The sequence below is a fragment of the Erigeron canadensis genome, chromosome 5, assembly GCF_010389155.1.
Source record: "Erigeron canadensis isolate Cc75 chromosome 5, C_canadensis_v1, whole genome shotgun sequence".
NCBI classification, from domain to species: domain Eukaryota; kingdom Viridiplantae; phylum Streptophyta; class Magnoliopsida; order Asterales; family Asteraceae; genus Erigeron; species Erigeron canadensis.
In genome coordinates, this window is record NC_057765.1 from 43,692,960 (window position 1) to 43,714,976 (window position 22,017).

Sequence of the window (22,017 nt, forward strand, 5' to 3'; positions counted from 1 at the left end):
CTCGTTTAGGCTCGCAAACTTATTCGAGTTATGTATTCGAAGTTCGAGCTCGATTAGTAAACGAGTCAATAGTTAAGCTCGAATTCGACTGAAGCTCGTTTAGACTCGGTTCGAAACGAGCTTTTTCCGAATCGAATTCGAATAATTAACGAGTAGGATTGACTCTTTTACACCCCTATCCCTCATGTGCGGTGGATTTTAGAGATTTAACATAGCTCAATTAGCGGACGTTAACTTTATTGTTAACCGAACAGTGAGGTTGTAGTAGAAATTAATCATCTATGAGCATCCTTGCAATTCAATGAACCGCCGGAAAATGGATACTCAACCGCCAAATCTCAATTTTCACTCTTTTATACCACATTTTTATAGCTGCCGTCACACTGCTTTCATCTCTGATACACACAAAATTACTATATACCAATGTATGTACAATGTATCTTTATTTTTTCCATTTGCCCACTAACTGTTTGATGAAATGCCTCTATGAAATTACTAATTATAACTTACTTATATTATTTATTCCCATCAAGTTTCTTCCTTTTGAGTTTTGATCATATTTCCCTATATGTTAAGTCATTCATTATTCAATAAATATTTCCCTGTTTGCCTTGCATTATTCAATAATCAATATATAAACGGCTTGTCAGATTTTATCCTGGGGATGAAGAAAAGGTCTTAAAGTTGTTGCATTTCGAATTTTCGATAAGAGGAACTTTTGTTTAGACTTTTTGTTCTGCTCTGCTTCTTTTACTATTTGTAGGAACTAACAAAAAGTGTAACTACATAAATCTTTGAATAGGGTGTGCATTTAAATTTAACGTTAAGTGTTTTTGATATATGCATATATAAAGATTGTAGAATCGGGTACCCGGTATGAAATTTAATTTTATTTATCAATATGCCTTGAAGTTTAATGGTTATACTAGTTACTAAGTGAAATTTCGTCCTTTTTTATGTTTCTTTGATGGTTAAGTAATAGGTTTTTCCGTAGAATTTGTTTTAGTGTTTGTTATCATTTAAGTATGCATCTTTACTTATCATATCAAGTGTTTCTACTTATATAACCTTATACGTAAGGACCAGAAACGGAAATAAGTTATTTGGTGTCTATCGTCATTACTTATGGAGGATTATGTGATGATCACTTTTTAGTAATCACTTTGACCTATGAGGATATTTATTTATATAACCCTTCTATATTCATATAAATTATCTTTCTTTTGATCATTTCTATATTTGTTAATGATCTATAATTTTTTCATCTGATCGAATATCTTTTGTTTTCGACAGATTTATTATTGTTGTTCTTCGAACATAATGAGTTGCCATAAGCATTTTGCTGTTGAGATCCTATGGATTCTTTTGTTGCTTTCAGAAAGCACTACATCGTATAGTTGGCTTTTCTCCAAACAAAGGGGGGATTCTAGTGAAAACCCTTCATACTTTCCTGAAGTTTCTCATGGTATTGTTGCCGAGTTCTCCATGGAAAATTTCAATAGTGAGAAGGGAGTGACATTGGTTGAAAAGGCAATGACAAAGGCTGCTTTGTCTAATACTTGTTGGCAAAATGCATATCAAAACCTATTTGCTGGATGCTCAGAGATTCTTGCCGGTGAAGAACAGCGGTCTAGGCTGGCTTGGTATCTTAGTGATTGCTTTCAGAAGGACACTGGGAGGTCCCCCTTTCCGTATTGTGATGTAAAATCTCGCATGGTCGATTGTCTCAAAAGATTAGGTCAGGAGGCTCATAGGATTTATCTTGAATTTTATCTTGAGACCAATACCATCTGTCATCAGTTACAGTGAGTCTCTCTCTCTCTCTCTCTCTCTCTCTCTGACACACACACACATGCACATTGTTGGTGGCCACATAGAATGTTAACATTAGAGTCATGATGGTGTTTTAATGAAATCACTCCAGAAATGGCATGATGTATTTGTTTTATTTCGGAAACAGTTCTTTGGACACTTTAGCTAATCTTTCAGCACGAAACTATATTTTGATTTCCAGGACTGATTCATTCAAGAGACAAACAGAAAGATTGGTGAATGAACTTAAGAGATCTGCTGAATCTGCAGAGGACAAGCTAGAGAGCATAGAAGAGCAAGCAGACCGTCTCTTGCATACTTCAGATAATATTCACAGCTCTTTATCTTCTATTGATATTCAAACACAAGAACTAGCTCAAACATCAAAAAATGTTGAAGAACGTGTTAGTGTCGTGTTGATGAATTCACACTCCATTTATGAGCAATCCCTCAAAATAGCAGATTCACAATTGGAGTTGGGTACCCGACAAATAAAAATGAATGAAAAGGTGGATGAAGGAATGGCAATACTCAATGAATCTGCCAATAAGTTGGGTGAAGAAATGAATAATTTAAGGAAAGAAGCCATTGAAATAGAAGTAGAGATTGTTAAAGTTGGCGATGCAATGTTTTTAAAGATGGCTACTTTGCAAAACAAGGCTGATGATATTGAAAACATGACAGAAACTTCTTTAGACAGGCAAAAGCAACTTCTTGAGACCCAGGCTGATGCCCTTAAGGTTCTCAAGACTGCGACAAGTTTTCTGACCCTAGCACTAGAAGAAAGCAGGTAAATTGGGTAGCTCACATCGGGGAGTTAAGCGACGGCTCAAATTGGGTAGCGGAGGTTATGGGTTAAATTGGGGCGGCTCCCCCTGATGAACCCCTTTTATCTGTTTTTCTAAATAGTGATTTCGGAAATAATACTGTCTTTCTAATTATTATGTTTCTAATAAAATGATTTAGGAGGTTGTATGCATTTATGTTTTGGGACTTTCTACCTGGTTTCCTTTTCTTGGTAATGTCTTGTTTTACCTGCTTGAACTATCATAGATTAAACATGAATGGGTTGAAATTGCAGGGGAAGTCTGCAACAGTTGATTGAGCTTGGTTATAGTCAACAACAGGAACTGGTACAAAAGCAAGAACAACTCAAACAAGCTCATGATTATCTAGTCGATAACTCAAATACTATACTGGCTGCCCAGGTTTACCTTTAGGATTTGGTTTGCTACATATTAAATTAACTGCATGTATATTTTTAAAAATCTGATTTAATGTTTGATAGGAAACTTTTGAGTCAAAGCAAGCAAGCATGTTTCTTGCCATCGACAAGCTTTTCACTTTGCACAATGCAATTTTGCTGGAATCGCGTGTCATTAAAGCTTTCCTTGTCTATACTATATTGATCTTCACTCTGTACATGTTTACAAGCACAAAACCAACCTACGATGTGAGGCCCAAGCTATACGTAGGTATGTTAATCATCATTCAAATATTTTCGTATTTTCTTTAACTTAAGCTAACTTTTTTGTTTCTCTTTTCTTTCTTTACAGGTTTATGTGTGACATTCTTGATTGAATTTGGTGTGCTTCGATATGGAAATGACATTGAACAAGCAGCATGGATTATTAGCATTATTAGGTTAACATTCGTGCTTCTTGCATCATGTCAACTTCTATATGCCATTTACATGTACAGGTAAACATAGATACATTTATATGTCGTGAATTTCTGTTATAAGTTGCATTCAAAATTAACACTCATGGTACTGCGTATCTGAATTCAAGCAGAGACTTCGAGACATTAAACCATCAGATGCTACAATCGCTAATTGAGAAGGTTAATCGCATGCAAGGAAATAAACAACTATACGAAGATGATACTGAGGTTGACTGGTCCTCATGGGTCGACACAGATATATCCGAAGATGAACTGGAAGATCTAGACTATGTGCTCCCGGAAGATGTTAGAGAGACTTCAATTTCCACTTTGGTTTCTAGAGAATATAATCTTCGGCATCGCCGTTACTAAGTTGAAGACTATGCAAGTTTTGAGGTAAGATGAACATATATCTTTTCACTATGAGATTATTGAGTTTCACTTATATGATTGCATACACAGACACATAAGACGACACATCTTATAGAATATAATTGTTTTACTTTTATTATTGCATTATTTTCTGTCAATAAGTTAATAACATTAGAACCTCGTAGGAATACTTTGTTCACGCTTGAAAAAGTTACCAGGATCAACCATTGTCTTCACCTTTACCAGTTTGTTAAAATTGTTTCCAAAGTAATTTGGACCCCAAGTACTACTTGCTTCTGCATAGGTTTTACCGGCTCCTAAATCTAGATCGTCATAATTCAAATAAGCTCTTCTAGGAGAGCTGGAAACGTAAGCAGCCATGTAATTGTATAAGTTTCTAATCCAACTTATATGTGGCGATGTTGCATCACCATCCCACGCAACCACATATTCAATCATATACAATGATCCAAGTCTGTGTGGGAATGGGATTGCTGATTCTGGAATCTCATCCATCTTTCCTCCATATGGGGTTAGCACCAAAAGTGCCATTCCAGCTTCAATTTTGTCATTATAAAACCCCCATATCCCTTCAAACCCATCTTCAGAAATAGGATGTGCTGCGAAATCTGATTTTGCTTTAATAGAATTTTTTGGCAGGGCGGTTCTATTAAGTAGAATCTCTACAGGCTCTCCATTTGTGAAACCAGCACCATTTACCACTGATTCAATCCAGCTCATTTCAGTACAGTCTTCTCTTTTCAGACCCAATTCTGGGAATTCTTCTTGCATAAGTGGAAGTAATCTGTCGATTCCACCGAGGAAAACGGTATCAAAAGTTGCCCGAATTGTTCGGTTTCCTGTGTTTGGGTTGACAACGCTGAACATTAGGACTCTAATGTCAAGATTTTTGTCGGTTTTTGGTGCAACATATTGCCATTTTTGGATTATTTTGGTTAAGTTTTGTTCCAAGGTTCTATCAATTGCGAACACGGTCACCACTTTTGGAACCGGAACTAGCTTTATCTTCCATGAAAGAATAATTCCAAAGCTAGAACCTCCCCCTCCTCTAATAGCCCAGAAAAGATCCTCGCCCATTGATTTTCTATCAAGAATCTTGCCATGTACATTGATGAATTGTGCATCAATGACATTATCAGCTGCAAGACCATATTTTCTCACCATTGCACCATACCCGCCTCCACTAATGTATCCACCGAGTCCTAACGCATAGCAGATACCTCCCGGGAATCCAAGAGTTTGACTATTCTGTGCAATTGCATAGTAAAGTTCACCTAAAGTTGCACCAGCTTGAACCCAAGCAGTTGCAGTTTTCATATCAACTGTGATGGATCTTAGATTTATAAGATCAAGGATCACAAACGGAACTTGTGAAACATAAGACAACCCCTCAAAATCATGGCCTCCACTACGAGTTCGGATCTCCAATCCGTGCTTCTTGGAGCAGTAAATGGTTGTTTGAATTTGTGATTCATCAACTGGTGTAACTACAAAAAGAGGTTTTGGGATTGATGGTGATGTGAATCTTAAGTTGTTTATTGTAAATTGCAAAATTGATGTGTATGAAGAGTTATTCGGGCTGTAAATAACTTGTGAAATCGAAGTGGAGTTATCGGAATTGAAAATTAGGCATTGACGGAAGTCACCATCGGTATTCGTCGACAAAACCTGACCTAGACTTAAAAATAACAAAATGTTAACAGCAAGAATGAGAGTTAACAAAGAATTGAGTGTTTGAATCTTCATTTGCTACTTTTTCCTACAAAAAGAGTTTTCAGAAGCATTCAATATATAGATGTAAACATACTTGATTCTTTCTGCTACTTGTCTCAGGTTAAGTTGACCATCTCCGATAAAGCTGCAACTGGGAAAGATGGAAGTTGAAAAATTGAAGCAACGTGCAACTTGGTATCAAAAAAATCTTTATGTTAAGTTGAGGAATTTTGAAAGCAGCCTCAAGAAAATAGATGTATGCTATATATAAAAAAAGAAAGTTTGACTTTCACCAATATCTCTAATCTATATTTAGTGGTCAACTTTGCCCATATAGCTATGCATGGGGAGAATAATGTTGAAAGAAGACTATGACAGATATGGATGGATTGCTTTTGAGATTGTTCAATACTTAAAGAAAGTCAAGGGTATACTCAACTTAAGATATGACTTTTTGGACCATCTTTATTTTGCAATGTTCCTAAGTACTCTCCATAGTCCATATGATATAACAAAAGTGATAGAAGTTTAAACAACTATGCACATCCATAACCCGTAAAAGACTTCATATCGGAACAAGCTTTTTTGTTTTTTTGTTGTTTTTTTATCACTGCAATGGATAATAATGTTAAAAAGCATATATCAGTTTTGTCACAAAACTGCGCGGTTTACTACATTTATACTCGTGAAGTTTGAAAGAATTATGTCGATCGTTTCCTAGGTGATAACATTTCATTGTAGTTCAGATTTTTGCAATTGTGCTTTGCATTTTAAATGGGTGACCAAAATATTGAAATAGTAATGGTGGTGTTTTGCTCCATTCAACTGAGACAATAGAACAGCAATAATATTCTCGTGTAAACAAAACACTAAAACAAGATAGGAATTGCATCTTTATAGATAGCACATTTGAATTGTAAAGAATCGAAAACAATAAGAGCCTACTGAAAATACCTAGATATGTAAATCTTCCGAAAAAATTGAAGCACACTGCTTATACATAAACTGTTAGATACAGTGCCAAACATAGCATATGAACGTCCCTGCTAGCCTCGCGACTTATTAACTTGAGTATGAACATGCCTCACTATATTTATCAAGTGGAATTTTGGGATATTTGTCGATTTTTAACTAGTTTAAAGTTCGTCACGTTAAAAAACAGGGAAAAAAAAAGGTTGCCTCTCGTCTATCTTCAGTGATCATCAGATAACAAAAGTGCATCAATCCAAAATCCTCTTCTTCTAATTGTTCAACAACATTTGGAACCTTCAAAGATTTTTTAAACCAAGAAAGACACATCAAACTCTGTCATTCTTGTTTTCGGATTCGGGTCAAGTAATTTTTGAATTATTCCTATCCAATCCGGGTACACCACTTCACGTTGGTAAATTTTTCTTATCATATTTGGAATATTACTGCCATCAAACGGTAAATAACCAACTAAAAGGTTAAAATTACCCCACATGACCACGCATCCGCTTGAGATCCGTCGTATCCTTTGCCACGTAGGATCTCCGGCGCCGTAAAAGCCGAAGTTCCACACGCGGTATGTAACAACCCGTCTTTTTTAGATTCTACTAAAGCCGAAAAACCAAAATCCGATATTTTAAGATTATCGTTTTTATCGAGTAAAAGATTTTGCGGTTTTATATCACGGTGAGCGACGCCGTTTTGATGACAAAAATGTAACGCCGAAACAAGAGATGGTGGCGGTTTGATACGGTACGGGCTCCGCCCTTGTTGCCGGCGCCGGCGGCGTGGATAGAAGAGGAAAAAGACATATCTAGATCGTGGTGGTGATGGTGGTCGCCGTCGCCTTCGCCAAAGGATGATGACGGTGATCGTAGATGGTGGTGGTGGTGGTGGTGATGGTGGTGGTGGTGGTCGGAGATGGTAAATTGGTAATGGTGGTGATGGCGGTGGTAGTAGTCGGAGATGGTGATGGTGGTGGCCGGAGATGGTGCTGGCCAGAAATGAAAGTGGTGGCCGGAGAGAAAGGCGGAAAGAGAAGAGAGGATATTTAACCCTAGCAATCAGATCAATAAAATGAATGGCTAGGATTTATTTTATAGTTTTCACAAAAATTAAGTTTGTAAATGAACATTTCACAATATGCTAATAAATGCTTAAAGTTATTATTCGGATGTTTGATAATCATTACCAACGGAAATTAGATTTTTGGATAACCATGATATGATTCTTGAAATATGTTTGGAAAGAAGTTTTTGGTGAAATTTAGAAGCTTAAAAATCCTAAACTTTCAAAGACAAGTCTTTTTTAAAATGATAGTCTCTTTTGGATATGTTCATAAGGCTTAACTTCTAAAAGTCTCTAAGGTTTTTAAAAATTTTTTTTTGTAAAAAAGGTTGAAATGTATAGAAGCCCTTCTCCGAGCTTTAGCTCTAAGGGGGGAGGGAGTGGTTACCATTCTTCCCCCATCACTAACCAATAAAATTTTACCACCTCATTTTACTCCATTTTCCCCCCATCTTCCCCAAATCACTGGCGGCACTTTCCCCATCTCCACCTCATCATTTCTTTTTCATTTATTTTTAATACTATTTCATTTATGTTTCATATATTTTTAATACTATATAATTTTACAAACTATATAAAATAACAACAATAATATTAAAAACATCACATTTTATTAGAAATATTAAAAACACATTACAACATACTAAAAAAAACGACTTGCATAAAAATAAACACTACGACATACTTAAAAATTAAAACATTTTACGACATACTAAAAAAACAAACTACTCATTAAGATATGGCAAATTTTGAGCCGCGACATGCTCCGTGAGGTCGAATCGAAGACGGTGATGGACATCCTCATCTTGTATCTCATCGTATACATCACCGTTATAAACTGCTTCCACCGGCGGATCCATGATATGAACCGGTGATATCGCCCTACCATCGCGCTTTATGATCATGTTATGCAAAATACATAGCGCATAAACATATTGACCAATTTTGTGTTTGGTCATAGGCCGGAGAGGTCGAATGAGAATCTTCCATTTTTTTTTGAGCACACTGAAAGCGCGCTCCACATCTTTTCTTGCTGCCTCTTGTAACCTCTTGAATTTCTTTTCCTTTGGGTCGGTAGGATACGGGTACGCTTTAACTAAGGTCAGCCACTTGTTGTAGATTCCATCGGTAAGATGGTAGCCGCGTTTGTAATCCCGTCCATTCACAGAAAATGAACTATTTGGAGCCGTCCTAGTATCTCTTGAAGATACAAATCGGATTGATTCAACACATTGAGATCATTGTTCGACCCCGGCGCTCCAAAAAAGGCATGCCAAATCCACAAATCCTGTGACGCCGTAATCTCAATCATAATAGTAGGCACACCATAGTCACCTCTCGTATATTGCCCTCTCAACCTTTTAGGACAATTCCTCCATTCGATGTGGGTACAATCGATGCTACCAAGCATGCCGGGAATGTGGTGCTTAGCCTCATGGGCCTCGAATATGCGTGCAACATCGTATTGAGTCGGCCTGCGTAGGTACTCTCGGCCATACAACTTAATGATGGCATCACAAAAATGATCAAGAGTTTCACGTGAAGTTCTTGCGGACATGCATAAGTACTCGTCATTCTCATCGGGTGCGTTGCCTGTTGCAAGTTGTCTTACCGCCGACGTGATCTTTTGTAAAGCCAAGAAACTTCTCTTGCCTCGAGCGTCGTATCCTTCTTGAAAATATGGGAAGTTAGCTTCAATGTCGTCTACTATGGATAAAAACATACTTTTATCCATACGAAACTTGCGACGAAAATAAGCGTCGTCAATTGGTTCTTCAACAAACCAATCGGTCATTAGAGTTTGAAGACCAATATCACGCCGGCTACTTTGACGGGGTCGGAATGCACTAGAACTTGCGGTGTCTTGAAGATATTTATGTGCTTTAAGCAAAAATTGCAAAGAACTACCCGTGGATTCGTCGGTAGAAGTAGGATAATTTAAATCCTCCGACGAAGAAGAATCAAATGACATTTTTTTTTTTATAAAAGGGATGGAGTTTTGGTATATAATTTGAAATAAAGAGGAGAGAAAATTGAGAAGAATGGTGTTTTTTGTATAAAAATGGTGAAGTGGTGTTGGTTTTTATAGATAAAAAGATTTAAAAAAATAAAATAAATTTTTTTTTTAATATAACGGTCGTGAGACCCGTCGTGAGACCCGTTAGTGGGGGGTCCCACGAGTTTGACCAACCAATGAGCAGCTTTCTCTTTCCTCCCTCTCTCCTCTTTCTTCTTCTTCACCGCGTGGCTTCCTTCCCCCAAATTCCTTCTCTCTCTCCTGCGGCGGTGTGCCCGCCCTGCCCCGCGACCCCCTAACCCCTTCGCCGCTACCACTCCCTCCCCTCTAAGCCTCTAACCCCAACTCACAACTACGTTTAAGTCAAACATACTCTATGAATGTCAGATCCCAAACCGAGACTTCCGAATGTTTGTTGTACTTAAAACTGTTGTCACTTCCAGTGAGTACGTAATACGTCAGGTACTAGACATGTTTGCCTTATGTAATACAATAACGTAAATAAGTAAACAAGACCAATACAAGTAAATTACATAAAGTAAATTGATAGAACACAATGTAACTTTTAAGTGTATTATATTTATATTAATGAAAATACAAATTATAGTTCTTAAACTGGTGGAACACAATTTCTAGTTAAATCAAAATGGGTGGTCGAACCACCACTACCAATTTGATATTTTTTTTTGTCTTTGGTTTGCGAATGACTGTGTTCACGAATTGTATCATAAATTGGATCGCCGAATCAAAGACAATATTCGTGAGGTGTCCAACAAATCTTGTAACTATGATTTAAGCATTTAGACTTTGATCAAATAATTGAGTAGAACCTTAATAATATCATTATATTGTTGAACAATTAATTCACATGTTTTGTTTTATGAGTGACCACGTACGTCGTGTTCGACATCTATAGAAATGATGCCGTTTTGTTTTTATCTGGCTCGAGTTATGTTTTCTTTCTTGTTTTAGTTTTTCGATTATATATTTTACTACTCTGCTGCGTTTTGTCTACACGAGCTGATTACTAAATTGATTGGCAGGAAATATTATTTAATTTTAACATTGGGATATCTCATAGTAAGTAATTCATCTTTTATTTTATTAGCGACAACAATGGTAATCTGATCCAATGAATATCCATCCGATATGATTCATTATTGGTGGATATGGATGACGTTAAATGAATGAATATTGGATGTGGAACGAGTATAGATGAAAGTTTGTCATCCATTAATGTCACCAATTAACCCAAAATTAATTAAATTTGTTGATTTATTTATATTATTACATATATAAATGAAGATGTGTTTAACATATTTTATATTTTTGTTAAATATATATGATTCGTAACTTTTGAGGTGGTGTGTTTTTAAAATTTTGATGTTGCAACCAAAATATGTTCAATCGAAATTAAGCTAGTAGTAAGTATTAAATATACTTTTGGATTGCAAAATGTTATAAAATATTATGTCTTTTGATTGTACAAGCTAAAAAACTAATGACTTTTGATTATATAATATAGAAAAAAATCATGCAATCATGTAACAACAAAAGAAACCAAAGAACAATGTATATATAATATAATTTATAAATAAACTATCAACATGAGTTCATTTTCAATGCATAAAGCATAAACTGGAAAGACTAATTTTTATGAAATGAATATTTTATTGAATTTAAGTAAGAAATTCAATTTTTATAGTGACTATATATTTTTGTTATTAAAAGTTTCGTAAAATATCGATGTCATGTAATAAACTTTCGAATCCCGGTTATTGAATTTATCCGACTAATCAAAAACTTACAAGGAATAACTTATATGATTGTCACATATACCTAAGTACATGCAATAACTAAGATATGAAAGTTCATTATATGATATAAACATATACGAGATCTTTAAATAACATAGACATTTAGTCATAATTAATTACATTTACAAGTAATAATTCTATTAATAAAAATGAACAAAATAAAGAAGTTATTTGCATAAAAAGTCCTTGTGGTTTGCATACTAAGTTGCATAAAATATCCCTGTGGTTTGCACACTAAGTTGCATAAAACGTCTTTGTGAAGAAGGAAAAGACGAAAAAACCTCACATGTGGGGCACATGATACCATTTAACTGAGAGAATTTGATGTCGTTCCTCAAAAGAATGTAACTTGCTAATAAAATTTGAATAAGGGACGAAAACCACTAAAATAAACTTAGATGGATGTAAACCACGAATCTGTGTAAACCATATAGACGTTTTATGCAATTAACTCTTATTTTTATGTTATGTTTTTGAGTTTTTTAAGAAAAATAAGAAAAGAATACGAAGGATTACTAAATATAAAATAAGTTGTGTCTTTTAACTAATTTAAAAATAGAAAAATGAAAAAAATGAAAAGAAATTTTAATTGTTTTTGCTTACATATATTAAGAGTAAAACTTATTTTAATGTAGTATTTTGACTTTCTACAATATCACCATAAACTTATATGAGTACACGTCGAGTCGAGTTAAGTCGAGTAATAATAAATCAAATCAAATCTAGAAAAAAAATGAATTTTTACGAGTCGAATCACACGACTATAGACATATGGCACTATGTCTTTGAAGTTTTGATGAAATTTTCAGCCAGGGGCGAAACAATATTGACATAAGGGCCCGGTAGTTTGGGCTACAGGTCCGCAAAATTCATGTAATTATAATTTTTTGAAACATAATGTATTTTTTATTGGTGCTACGGGTCAAATAAATATGGGATATCGGTCTTGTAACCAATTTTAAACTTTTGAAACATTTTTTAATCAATAAAATTTATAAAGATGTATATGTACAACTAAATGATAAAGAAAAACTACTAAAAATGCTAAAAATTCTTAACATTAATTATAAATAGCTAAAAATATGTTAAAAAATGCTAAAAATCATAACAGTTTAGTCGTTATCGTTACTTTATGCCGATCTAAGGCTAGTGGAAAAAAGTTTTGTTACGGGTCACTTCCGATTTTGGATCCGCCAGAGTTGTGAGCACAACTTAACGTAACGTTGATCTTCTTCAATGTATAATACTACTTTACTATTACATTGCAACACTTTGTCGATTTTAATTTATGGCATGGTTTATTTCTTCAAATTGAATTTTGTTACTATTTATTGTTTGGTATGTCGTAACTTGAAGCTCGGCTCCGAATTAAAGTAACGTTACTCTAGTTAACAATAATAAATATATAATAAAAACATTGTGAGTTTCAAATACATAAATGAATGTTTCAACTTTTTTTTCTTTTCCTACTTGTGTAAATAAATACATCTAATTCTACGTATTCTTCTTCTTCTTAAGAGTTGCTTCTTTTCCATGGTGAGAATTCCAACATAAAACACTTTTATTACGCGCATATTTATTTCACTATATATATAACACATAAAAATCTGTAATGGTATTGATGTCGACGACATGGATGGCCAGCGACGTCGGGGTGCTCATAGGATTTATCTTGAGTTGAGACCAACACCATCTGTCATCAGTTAAAGTGAGTTCTCAATTATGTTCTCTAACTTATGCAACAGACAGTCTACTTGCTCTTCTATGTTCTCTAGCTTGTCCTCTGCAGATTCAGCAGATCTCTTGACTTCATTCACCAATCTTTCTGTTTGTCTCTTGAATGAATCAGTTCAGAAAATCAAAATATAGTTTTGTTCTGACAGAATTTCTTAAGTGTCCAAAAAACTGAAAATATGTAATGATATAAAAAGGGGTTTGCTAAATACAGCCGTTAAGCTGTGTTTAAGGTGCATAAATTGTTTATACATTTACCATGAAAATCAGGGGGCGGACTTTTAATATGAAAGGTACAAGTTTTTTTATGCACGTTAAATACAAGCTCGAGCTCGACTCGATTGTAAAACTCGAAGCTCGAAACTCGACTCGAGCTCGACCGAGCATTTATTTTCAAGCTTGAGCTCGCTTTACGGATCGACACTTTCGAGCTCGATTCGGCTTGACTCGATTAAGAATTAAAAATAAGTTATAAATCAAATTAGTCTTATAAGCTCGACAATTTCAAGCTAGACTCGATTAAGCTCGGCTCGATAGAATATAAATTATGTAAAAATATATAATATTCAAGGGTAGTATTGTAAATAAGTACAAGCTCGATTAAGCTCGCGAGTTTTTCGAGTAGGCTATATTGAGGCTCGAGCTCGACTCGAAAGTCTACTCGAGTAGCTCGACTCGACTAAAACCGAGTCGATTTCGGATAATATACGAGTCGAATTCGGGTAGCTCGCGAACTGTATCGTCTTATTTACACCCTACTCATGCCATACATATAAATATATATATATATATATATAGAGAGAGAGAGAGAGAGAGAGAGACTCACTGTAACCTATGTAGCATCGAAACGGATACGGCAAAGGGGTACGGGAATGGGGAACGGTAAAACTAAAAAAATTAGGATACGAGTACGGCAAAGATACGGCAAAAAAAAATAAAATAAATAAAATATATTGATTTTATATAAAGGGAGACTTGAGAGATTATGTATAATTATATATATATATATATATAGTTTTATCTATGCTTGATGGTGATCACCAGGTATCACGTATTGAATTTTTACTAATCAATTTTGTAATAAAAAACGCATGATGGTGATCCCAATTGTATAATGTAGTGGTTTGTATATGGGGGCAAGATTGGGGAACTTGTGACTCGGACTCGACTCGGCGAGAGGGGGAGTTAGGAGTTTTTAGAGACTCGGACTCGACTTGTGAAGAACTCAGATTGGACTTTATATATAAACATAAGTATTTAAACTCTGAAAGTTTACGAATCAACAATGAACGGGATGGAAAACCTTACGGTTTAGTGCTTCAAAGTAAACACTGGATTTAGTCCAACATTATGAGCCAAATCTTTCTTTTTCTTTTTCGGCAATATGTTGAAAGCAATATTTTCCATGCCATATGTTGAAATATTGAAAATATTTTCCATCCCCGGTGTTCTTTACTCTTCGTCCTTAGGCAAGGGTGAACAATTTAAATCAAGCAATTTATGCTCTTTCGACGCACTCCCTTCTTCGTTTGGAACCAACACCACAGATGGGGTTAAAGCCCTAGCCACCCTTTCTGCAGCCGTGTCACGATCTTTTTGGCAATACGCCACCAAATATGCCTTATTGGGTTGTACAGTACAACACTGTAAAGCACAGTTGGTGGTGTATTGCTAAAAATTGTTGGCGTACTGATCGCTTTCCTTACTCTTATTATGTTTAAATTAGTTGTATGAGTTGGAAAAATGATCTTATGTCAGTTAATTTTATAATCTATTTTATTTTTATATTTTGATTATTAAAGTTTAATGATTATTATTTAAAGAGTTAAAAAAAAAAGTAAAAAGTTATTAAAAAAGAAAAAAAAAAGAAAATGGAGGGTGACACATGGCACAAGTCTACCTTCCATGGATAGCCCACTCTCCCATTTTTCTAACAAATTCCATTTGATGACATGGTGTCACATGCCGCAAGTCGCCTCCTCCATGAATAGCTCCAATCCCTTTACTCCTTTAAACAACTAAGCATATCCATAACTCGTAAAAGACTTCATATCGGAACAAACTTTTTTGTTTTTCTTTTATCAGTGCAATAATGGATAATAATGTTAAAAAGCATATATCAGTTTTGTCACAAAACTGCGTGATTTACTACATTTATACTCGGGAAGTTTGAAATAATTATGTCGATCGTTTCCTAGATTATTGTTTTTGAACGGCATTTGTATTAGCTAGCTACCAATTAATGGGTGATAAAATTCCATTGTCGTTCAGATTTTTGTAATTGTGCTTTGCATTTTAAATGGGTGACCAAAATATTGGAATAGTAATGGTGTTGTTTTGCTCCATTCAACTGAGACAATACAATAGCAATAATATTCTCGTGTAAACAAAACACTAAAACAGGATAGGAGTTGCATTGTATAGAAAGCCAGCACATTAGAATTGTAAAGAACCGAAAACAATTAGAACCTACTGAAAACACCTAGCTAGCTATCTTCTGGAAAAATTAAAGCACGCTGCTTATACATGAACTGTTAGATACAGTGCCAAACATAGCATATATGAACGTTGAACGTCCCTGCTAGACTCGACTTCTCAAGTTGAGTATGGACATGCCTCACTATATTTATCAAAGTGGAGTTTTTGGGATTTATTGTCGATTTTTAATGAGTTTAAAGTTCGTAATGAAAAAATAAGTTGACTCCCATCTATTTTCAGTGAGCAGAAAGCAGATAACCAAAGTCTAGCACTTCGCTTCAAATACAAACTTCAGAAAAAGTAGAAATAGTAAAACGCCATCCGTGGGACTCGAACCCACGACCACGTGGTTAAAAGCCACGCGCTCTACCAACTGAGCTAGAACGGCTTGCTGCTTGTATTTGACAAACTTATCTAGATAATCTGATAGCTAAGCTTGTACTCCTTGTAGTATATATATTTTTGTTAATGATAACAAACTTATTGAGTAATACATGTGAATAATTTTGGGAAAATACACGTATCCTCCACTTTTGATGGGTAACTATATATATTTTCAAAATATGCTTTAAAAGCATTGTATTTATAGATTGAAAACTTATATTTTTGAAAAAAGATATGTAATTATGTCTTAAAAATGAAGGATATACGTAAATCTTCCAATAATTTGTGTTAATGTAAACTTACCCGCAAGAAGAGTCGACAACAGTATGACCATTCTATCTTCCATCAGTTCAGTTCAAAATCTGAGTAATAGATACACAATTCAACGAGACACCAAACTTGGTCAATGATTCAATAATTAAAGAGTAGTCTCAACTCTCAAGTTTAATGTAAAAGAATCAACCTACTTAATATGCATAAAAATCAACCTAATCATATGATGGTGACATGTGAAAGAATCAAGAAATATGATTAAAAAAAAGAATTAATGAAATTCACGTGTCAAATTATTAAGGTTTTAGGTTAATTTTAGCCCTATGAGTTAAGTTGATTAAGTATTTTTTTAAAAATACTAGTATATTGAAGCTTATAGACTAATTTAGACTATCATTACTATACGAGTATTAATTAATGTATTCTGTACCAAACAACCTTAGCTAGCTAGTGTCAATGATTCAACAGTTTTCACATATAACTAAACTTAAACTCGATGTGTACACAATGTTTTCAAAAGTCTATATTAAGGCATAGTATACCGAACAACATGTATGAATTTTTTGTTTCATTCTAATAACTTATATAATCAGTTAACCATGATAACGAATCTAGTGATACACGTACATCATTTGTTTTTTTCCTCATTTTTAACGTAGGAAAATAGGACATAAAGCTACGTCGGTCCCAATATATACATGTGTAGTCGACAATCGACATCTATCATCTACAATCAGTAACGAAGTAAGGATTTTAGGTTTAAAGGTTTGAACGGTTTATAAAATACTAACAAATAATAAGATTCTAAATGTATGTTTTAATTTTGTGGGTGATCACGACCACCCTTAATTCGTCTCCATATGATCCATCACCGTTTATATATAATCGACCTATGAGATAGCATTAGTTTCAACGGCCATTAATTCGTTAGCAAGTCGCTTTTGTCATGTTCTCTTTTTGTTTCAATTCCTTAAAAAAACAAGGTATCTTTTTCATATCACCATTTATGTCCAAACAGCTAAAATATCAACATGATACATAAAAGATATCAATTTTTTTCACCATTATAAGGCATGTTATACTTGCAATCTCATGTGCATGAGAAGCCTATATATTGCAAATGGGTAAATATACTACGTCTTCTAGCTAGTTATATATTTAGTGAATAATAATTGACCGATTACTTCAGAGGAACACGTATAACATGATGCGCATTGTAGATCGATATCAAATGAATGAGTTCACATACAACAACTTAACATTTGTTGTGACTTTTTTAAAAGTAATAAGAATAATTATTGAATTAATTTCTCGTGTCACCTCCGATCTACCTAAAACTTGTATATAGAATGGAAATATTACAAGACCTTAATTACAAGGTCAATTTCCCCGAACTTTTAGAGGTCCTGTACATACGATCGTAGAGGAAAGTTAATTTGAGTACAAGAGGGAAAAAGGTATAAAAGTACACTCCACAACCGTCCAATTAAAGCTTTGGACGGATCAAATCAAGCATTCCTCCTTCTTCTTCCTCCTTCTTCGGCTACTACGGCACCTTTTTCTTCTCCGGTGAGACTGCTGCCACCAGCTACCACCTCCTTCTTCTGTGGAAGACAACCACCAGCAACCACCATCATCTCCGACCACCCCAACCACGACGCCGACAGCAAGGGCTTCACCATACCGTAGCAAACCGTCACCATCTCTTGGATCGCCGCCCATCAAATCCATACGATTCTCATATATATCCCTTGACGGTCAGCTTAGAACGGATGAGGGCCATCGGCATGTACCGTATCCATCCGAAAACGAATCTGATTCTCGTTGAAAAGTTGTTGGAGATGTCGTCGGAGGTGGTGGCGGTGGTTGTTCGTCGGAGAAGAAGGAATAAGGAGGAGGTGTGGCGGTCGCCGAAGAAGAAATTGGCCGAAGAAGGTTCTACTTTTTGTACTTTCTTTGCCCCTTGTAGAGTTGTACTCAAAATAACACATTCCTATGATCTTATATAAAACACTATCATGCAAATATATATCTTAAATACATATACGAAACTGATCATTAATTTATGGATCCAAATCCGAACCAAATTAAACTAGCATAAATAATTTTTTTTCGGTATTATCAGACATATTGAGGTTGTACAAACACGTGTGTTGTCGATCGATTTTGTATAATGAGAGGCTGTACGTGTTCTATACTTCTATTGATTTCCATAAATCTACTGGTACATGCATAAACAGTCAACACCCTTGTGTTATTGATATAAATGCATTCAATAAACTGGTTATAATATAGCTAGCATTCTATTTCAATTCTAACTAATTAAGAAACATATAGTATTCCTTATGAGAATTTCTTTTAATAAAAAATTTGAGCACTAACAAAAAAGGCAACAACAACTTAACTTTAACCATTGATTAGTTTATATACTAGAGTATATATTACAAAATAACTAATTATAAAAAAAGGTGGTTCACTGTACATCACTATGCCATGATAAAACAATATCTTGAAAACCAACTTTCAACTCATCCCATTCAACCTCACTAATTCCTCCACCATCGACCACCGTCATCTCCACCAACAACAACTCCGGCACCACCTCCATCACTTTCGCAAAAACAACCACCCTTCCTTTCACTAACCCAACCATATCATCATCATTATTCTCATCTTTATAATCACAACACTCATTATTACCACCACTACTAATTACACTCTCTTTATTATTAATTTTCTTACATAATAATGATGATGATTTCTTCACTCTATACCCTAATCTCTCCCCAACTTCCGCTACCAATTTCTTAATCTCTTCCAATTTTGCCCTTGTAGTAAACCTCCTTTCTTTCTTCATCAACTTTTCTTCAAAAATACCAGATAAATTAAGCCCCGACGACATCGATATTATATCGAACGCGTTCATCGTCTTTTTACACGACTTTAGGAAACCAAAATCCTCTTCTCCTAATTGTTCAACAACAACATTTGGCATTTTTAAAGATTTTTTAAACCAAGAAAGACGCATCAAACTCTCAATAGTCATTCTTGTTTTCGGATTCGGGTCAAGTAATTTTTGAATTATTGCCCTCGGGTTTTTTCCTATCCAATCCGGGTACACCACTTCACGTTGGTAGATTTTTCTTATCATATTCGGAATATTACTGTCATCAAACGGTAAATAACCAGCTAAAAGGTTAAATAAAATTACCCCACATGACCAAGCATCCGCCTGAGATCCGTCGTATCCTTTGCCACGAAGGATCTCCGGCGCCGTAAATGCCGGAGTTCCACACGCGGTATGTAACAACCCGTCTTTTTTGGATTCGGGTAAAGCCGAAAAACCAAAATCCGATATTTTAAGATTACCGTTTTTATCGAGTAAAAGATTTTGCGGTTTTAAATCACGGTGAGCGACGCCGTTTTGATGACAAAAATGTAACGCCGAAACAAGCTGTTGGAAGTAAAATCTCCCGGTGGCTTCTTTCATTCTTCCACGGCGAGTTAATTGCGTGAAAAGCTCGCCGCCGGCGGCTAATTCCATCACTAAATAAATCTTTGATTTTGTCGCCAACACTTCGTGGAGTTTAAGGATGTTTGGGTGGTTAAGGCGGCGCATGGCTCTGACTTCACGGACTAAACGTGGCTCCATTGACGGATCCGCGGTGGCGGGTTTTTCGATGACTTTGACGGCGACGGAAGTTGTGTCGTCGGTGAGTGACCGGCCGAGGTAAACTTTGGCGAAACTGCCACGGCCTAAAAGACGAGTCAGTTGGTATTTGTTTAGGATTATGGTTCCGCCGTCGCTAGTGTTTCTTTTGATGGTGGGTGGCGGCGGTGATGATTGTGGTGGTGCCATGCCCAAACGGCGACGATACGGCCGCCGAATGTATGAAATATGTATATAGAGAGTAGGTTATATATTTGGTGATTATAGTGGAAGGTTTATATGATGTTTTTATAGGAGAATACTAAAGGAGTACAGTTGGCCCTACACTGTATTCCCTTAGATATTTTTATGTTGGAGACTTGATTTTTTTATAATATTTGCCCGAACATAAAATTATGTATTGAAATATTGTAATGTACGTATGATTTTATTATGCGTAATATATGCTTAAAGTTATTTTTCGGATGTTTGATAAGCATTAGTACACTAATCAAAGAAACTTAGATTTTTATATAACCATTGCTTAATATTCATGGAATTAATATATAGAAAATAATGTATATTAATAATGTAAATAAAATTGTCATAATCTGCATTGTAGTTAACGAACTTTCAAATTTTGTGCATTGTATGTATCCAACTAATCAAAACTTGACAAGTGGCGGCTTATATGGTTGCCACATATACTCGGATACATACAATGCACAAGATTTGAAAGTTTATTACAAACAATACACGTGATTGAAATTCGATACACAAGATTTGAAGTTAATGTATATATACAATATATGGGCTTATCTTAGCTTTATTAATAAGGAGATGAGGGTGTGATAGGTAATGGTGATGATTTAATTAAGTTACAGGCTACGCCATAAGTTTTATTTATAAAAGGAGACGGTGGGGATAGTCGATAATGAGGATGATCGGTGAGGATGGTGGTAATTGGCTATTGATATAACTGTATAAGCCATTGATGTTGCAAATCAAGGATTAAGCTTGATATATATTTTGGTTTTCATCTTAATAAATAATTACAAATTGATATTTATGAAATCTTATGACTCGTCAATTGATAGAAGGAAAATAAGTTTGACGAAAATTTATCGAGTGAAACAGAAAAAAAAGGAAAAAAATTCTAAATGCGTAATTCAAACCATTTATCTTAAAAAGGTTAAAAGATAAATAATTTTTATATTAAATAAAAGATGATTTTTTTAAAATCATCATTCTATAAATATTGCTTATTTGTTATATCTAAATTATTTCTTAATAAAATGTGATATTATTATGAACAGGGTCGTCTTCGAAGATTTATGGGTCTTGGCCGAGCGGAAAAAAAGGGCCCATCGGCTAAGCACAACAAATTATATATATATATATATATATATATATATATATAGGGGAAAGATAATTTGAGACAAACTAAAAAAAGTCCAAAAAAGGACCATTGATTTTCATAAGTTACACACCACCATCATGATCTACTACAATATACAAGACTTATTTGTAAAAACACTAAGACTTTCCGGCGACGGGCCCACGAAAAAATCATGTGTAAGTTAACTTACACATGTGTAAGTTACACATGTGTAACTTAACTTACACATGATTTTCTGGTGGGCCCGTCGCCAGAAAGTCTTAGTGTTTTTACAAAAAAGTCTTGTATATCGTAGTAGATCATGATGGTGTACAAAAATCAATGGTCCTAGTTGGTCCTAAAATAAGAGGTGGTCTCAAAATATCTCATACTTATATATATATATATATATATATATATATATATACTTTTCTTATTTTGAGAACCATTTTTTTGTAAGAACCATGAGAACTCTTAAATAATATATTTGTTCACATGTTTTTTTTGTTCCTTCACATGTGAAATGATATAAAAAAGTATGTTATAAAAGAAACTTTTTTAAAAAACCTTCAAAATAGCCTTTTGTGAACTTGTGAATGAATATGTTCACGTTTTCGTTCACATGTTAACAAATGAGTATATATAAGGTTTTGAAAAAAACTTTCTTCTA

The 22,017-nt window shown here is 34.8% G+C and overlaps 4 protein-coding genes and 1 non-coding gene across 5 annotated transcripts; 1 reads left to right on the forward strand and 4 right to left on the reverse strand.

The window, feature by feature from the left end:
• The first annotated feature begins 232 nt into the window (after positions 1-232).
• LOC122600667 (protein GAMETE EXPRESSED 1-like) lies at positions 233-6,027 on the forward strand. Its single transcript, XM_043773420.1, has 8 exons — positions 233-425; positions 1,294-1,805; positions 2,015-2,602; positions 2,894-3,020; positions 3,101-3,287; positions 3,369-3,513; positions 3,606-3,870; positions 5,701-6,027. The coding sequence occupies exons 2-7, from the start codon at positions 1,321-1,323 to the stop codon at positions 3,844-3,846; spliced, it is 1,773 nt and encodes a 590-aa protein (XP_043629355.1). The 5' UTR covers positions 233-425; positions 1,294-1,320; the 3' UTR covers positions 3,847-3,870; positions 5,701-6,027.
• LOC122600668 (berberine bridge enzyme-like 15) lies at positions 3,959-5,705 on the reverse strand. The gene has a single exon (XM_043773421.1). It carries the CDS (start codon positions 5,611-5,613, stop codon positions 4,018-4,020), a length of 1,596 nt encoding a protein of 531 aa, XP_043629356.1. The 5' UTR covers positions 5,614-5,705; the 3' UTR covers positions 3,959-4,017.
• A 2,315-nt stretch (positions 6,028-8,342) lies between the features above and the next one.
• LOC122601884 lies at positions 8,343-9,589 on the reverse strand. The gene is made up of 2 exons (XM_043774618.1): positions 8,901-9,589; positions 8,343-8,817 (listed from the first exon to the last, which is right to left on the reverse strand). The coding sequence occupies exons 1-2, from the start codon at positions 9,587-9,589 to the stop codon at positions 8,343-8,345; spliced, it is 1,164 nt and encodes a 387-aa protein (XP_043630553.1).
• A 6,389-nt stretch (positions 9,590-15,978) lies between these two features.
• Positions 15,979-16,051, reverse strand: TRNAK-UUU. Its single transcript has one exon. It is a non-coding gene; the product is annotated as a tRNA-Lys (tRNA).
• A 2,655-nt stretch (positions 16,052-18,706) lies between these two features.
• Positions 18,707-20,179, reverse strand: LOC122601885 (CBL-interacting serine/threonine-protein kinase 7-like). Its single transcript, XM_043774619.1, has one exon. It carries the CDS (start codon positions 20,177-20,179, stop codon positions 18,794-18,796), a length of 1,386 nt encoding a protein of 461 aa, XP_043630554.1. The 3' UTR covers positions 18,707-18,793.
• Positions 20,180-22,017: the final 1,838 nt, after the last annotated feature.

Coding starts and splice junctions, on each gene's coding strand:
- LOC122600667 (XM_043773420.1), top strand. CDS start 1,321: ATGAGTTGCCATAAGCATTTTGCTGTTGAGATCCTATGGATTCTTTTG. Junction 3,021..3,100: donor ATACTATACTGGCTGCCCAG/GTTTACCTTTAG, acceptor AATGTTTGATAG/GAAACTTTTGAGTCAAAGCA. Junction 3,288..3,368: donor GAGGCCCAAGCTATACGTAG/GTATGTTAATCA, acceptor CTTTCTTTACAG/GTTTATGTGTGACATTCTTG.
- LOC122601885 (XM_043774619.1), bottom strand. CDS start 20,179: ATGGCACCACCACAATCATCACCGCCGCCACCCACCATCAAAAGAAAC.
- LOC122601884 (XM_043774618.1), bottom strand. CDS start 9,589: ATGTCATTTGATTCTTCTTCGTCGGAGGATTTAAATTATCCTACTTCT. Junction 8,818..8,900: donor ATTACGGCGTCACAGGATTT/GTGGATTTGGCA, acceptor TGTATCTTCAAG/AGATACTAGGACGGCTCCAA.
- LOC122600668 (XM_043773421.1), bottom strand. CDS start 5,613: ATGAAGATTCAAACACTCAATTCTTTGTTAACTCTCATTCTTGCTGTT.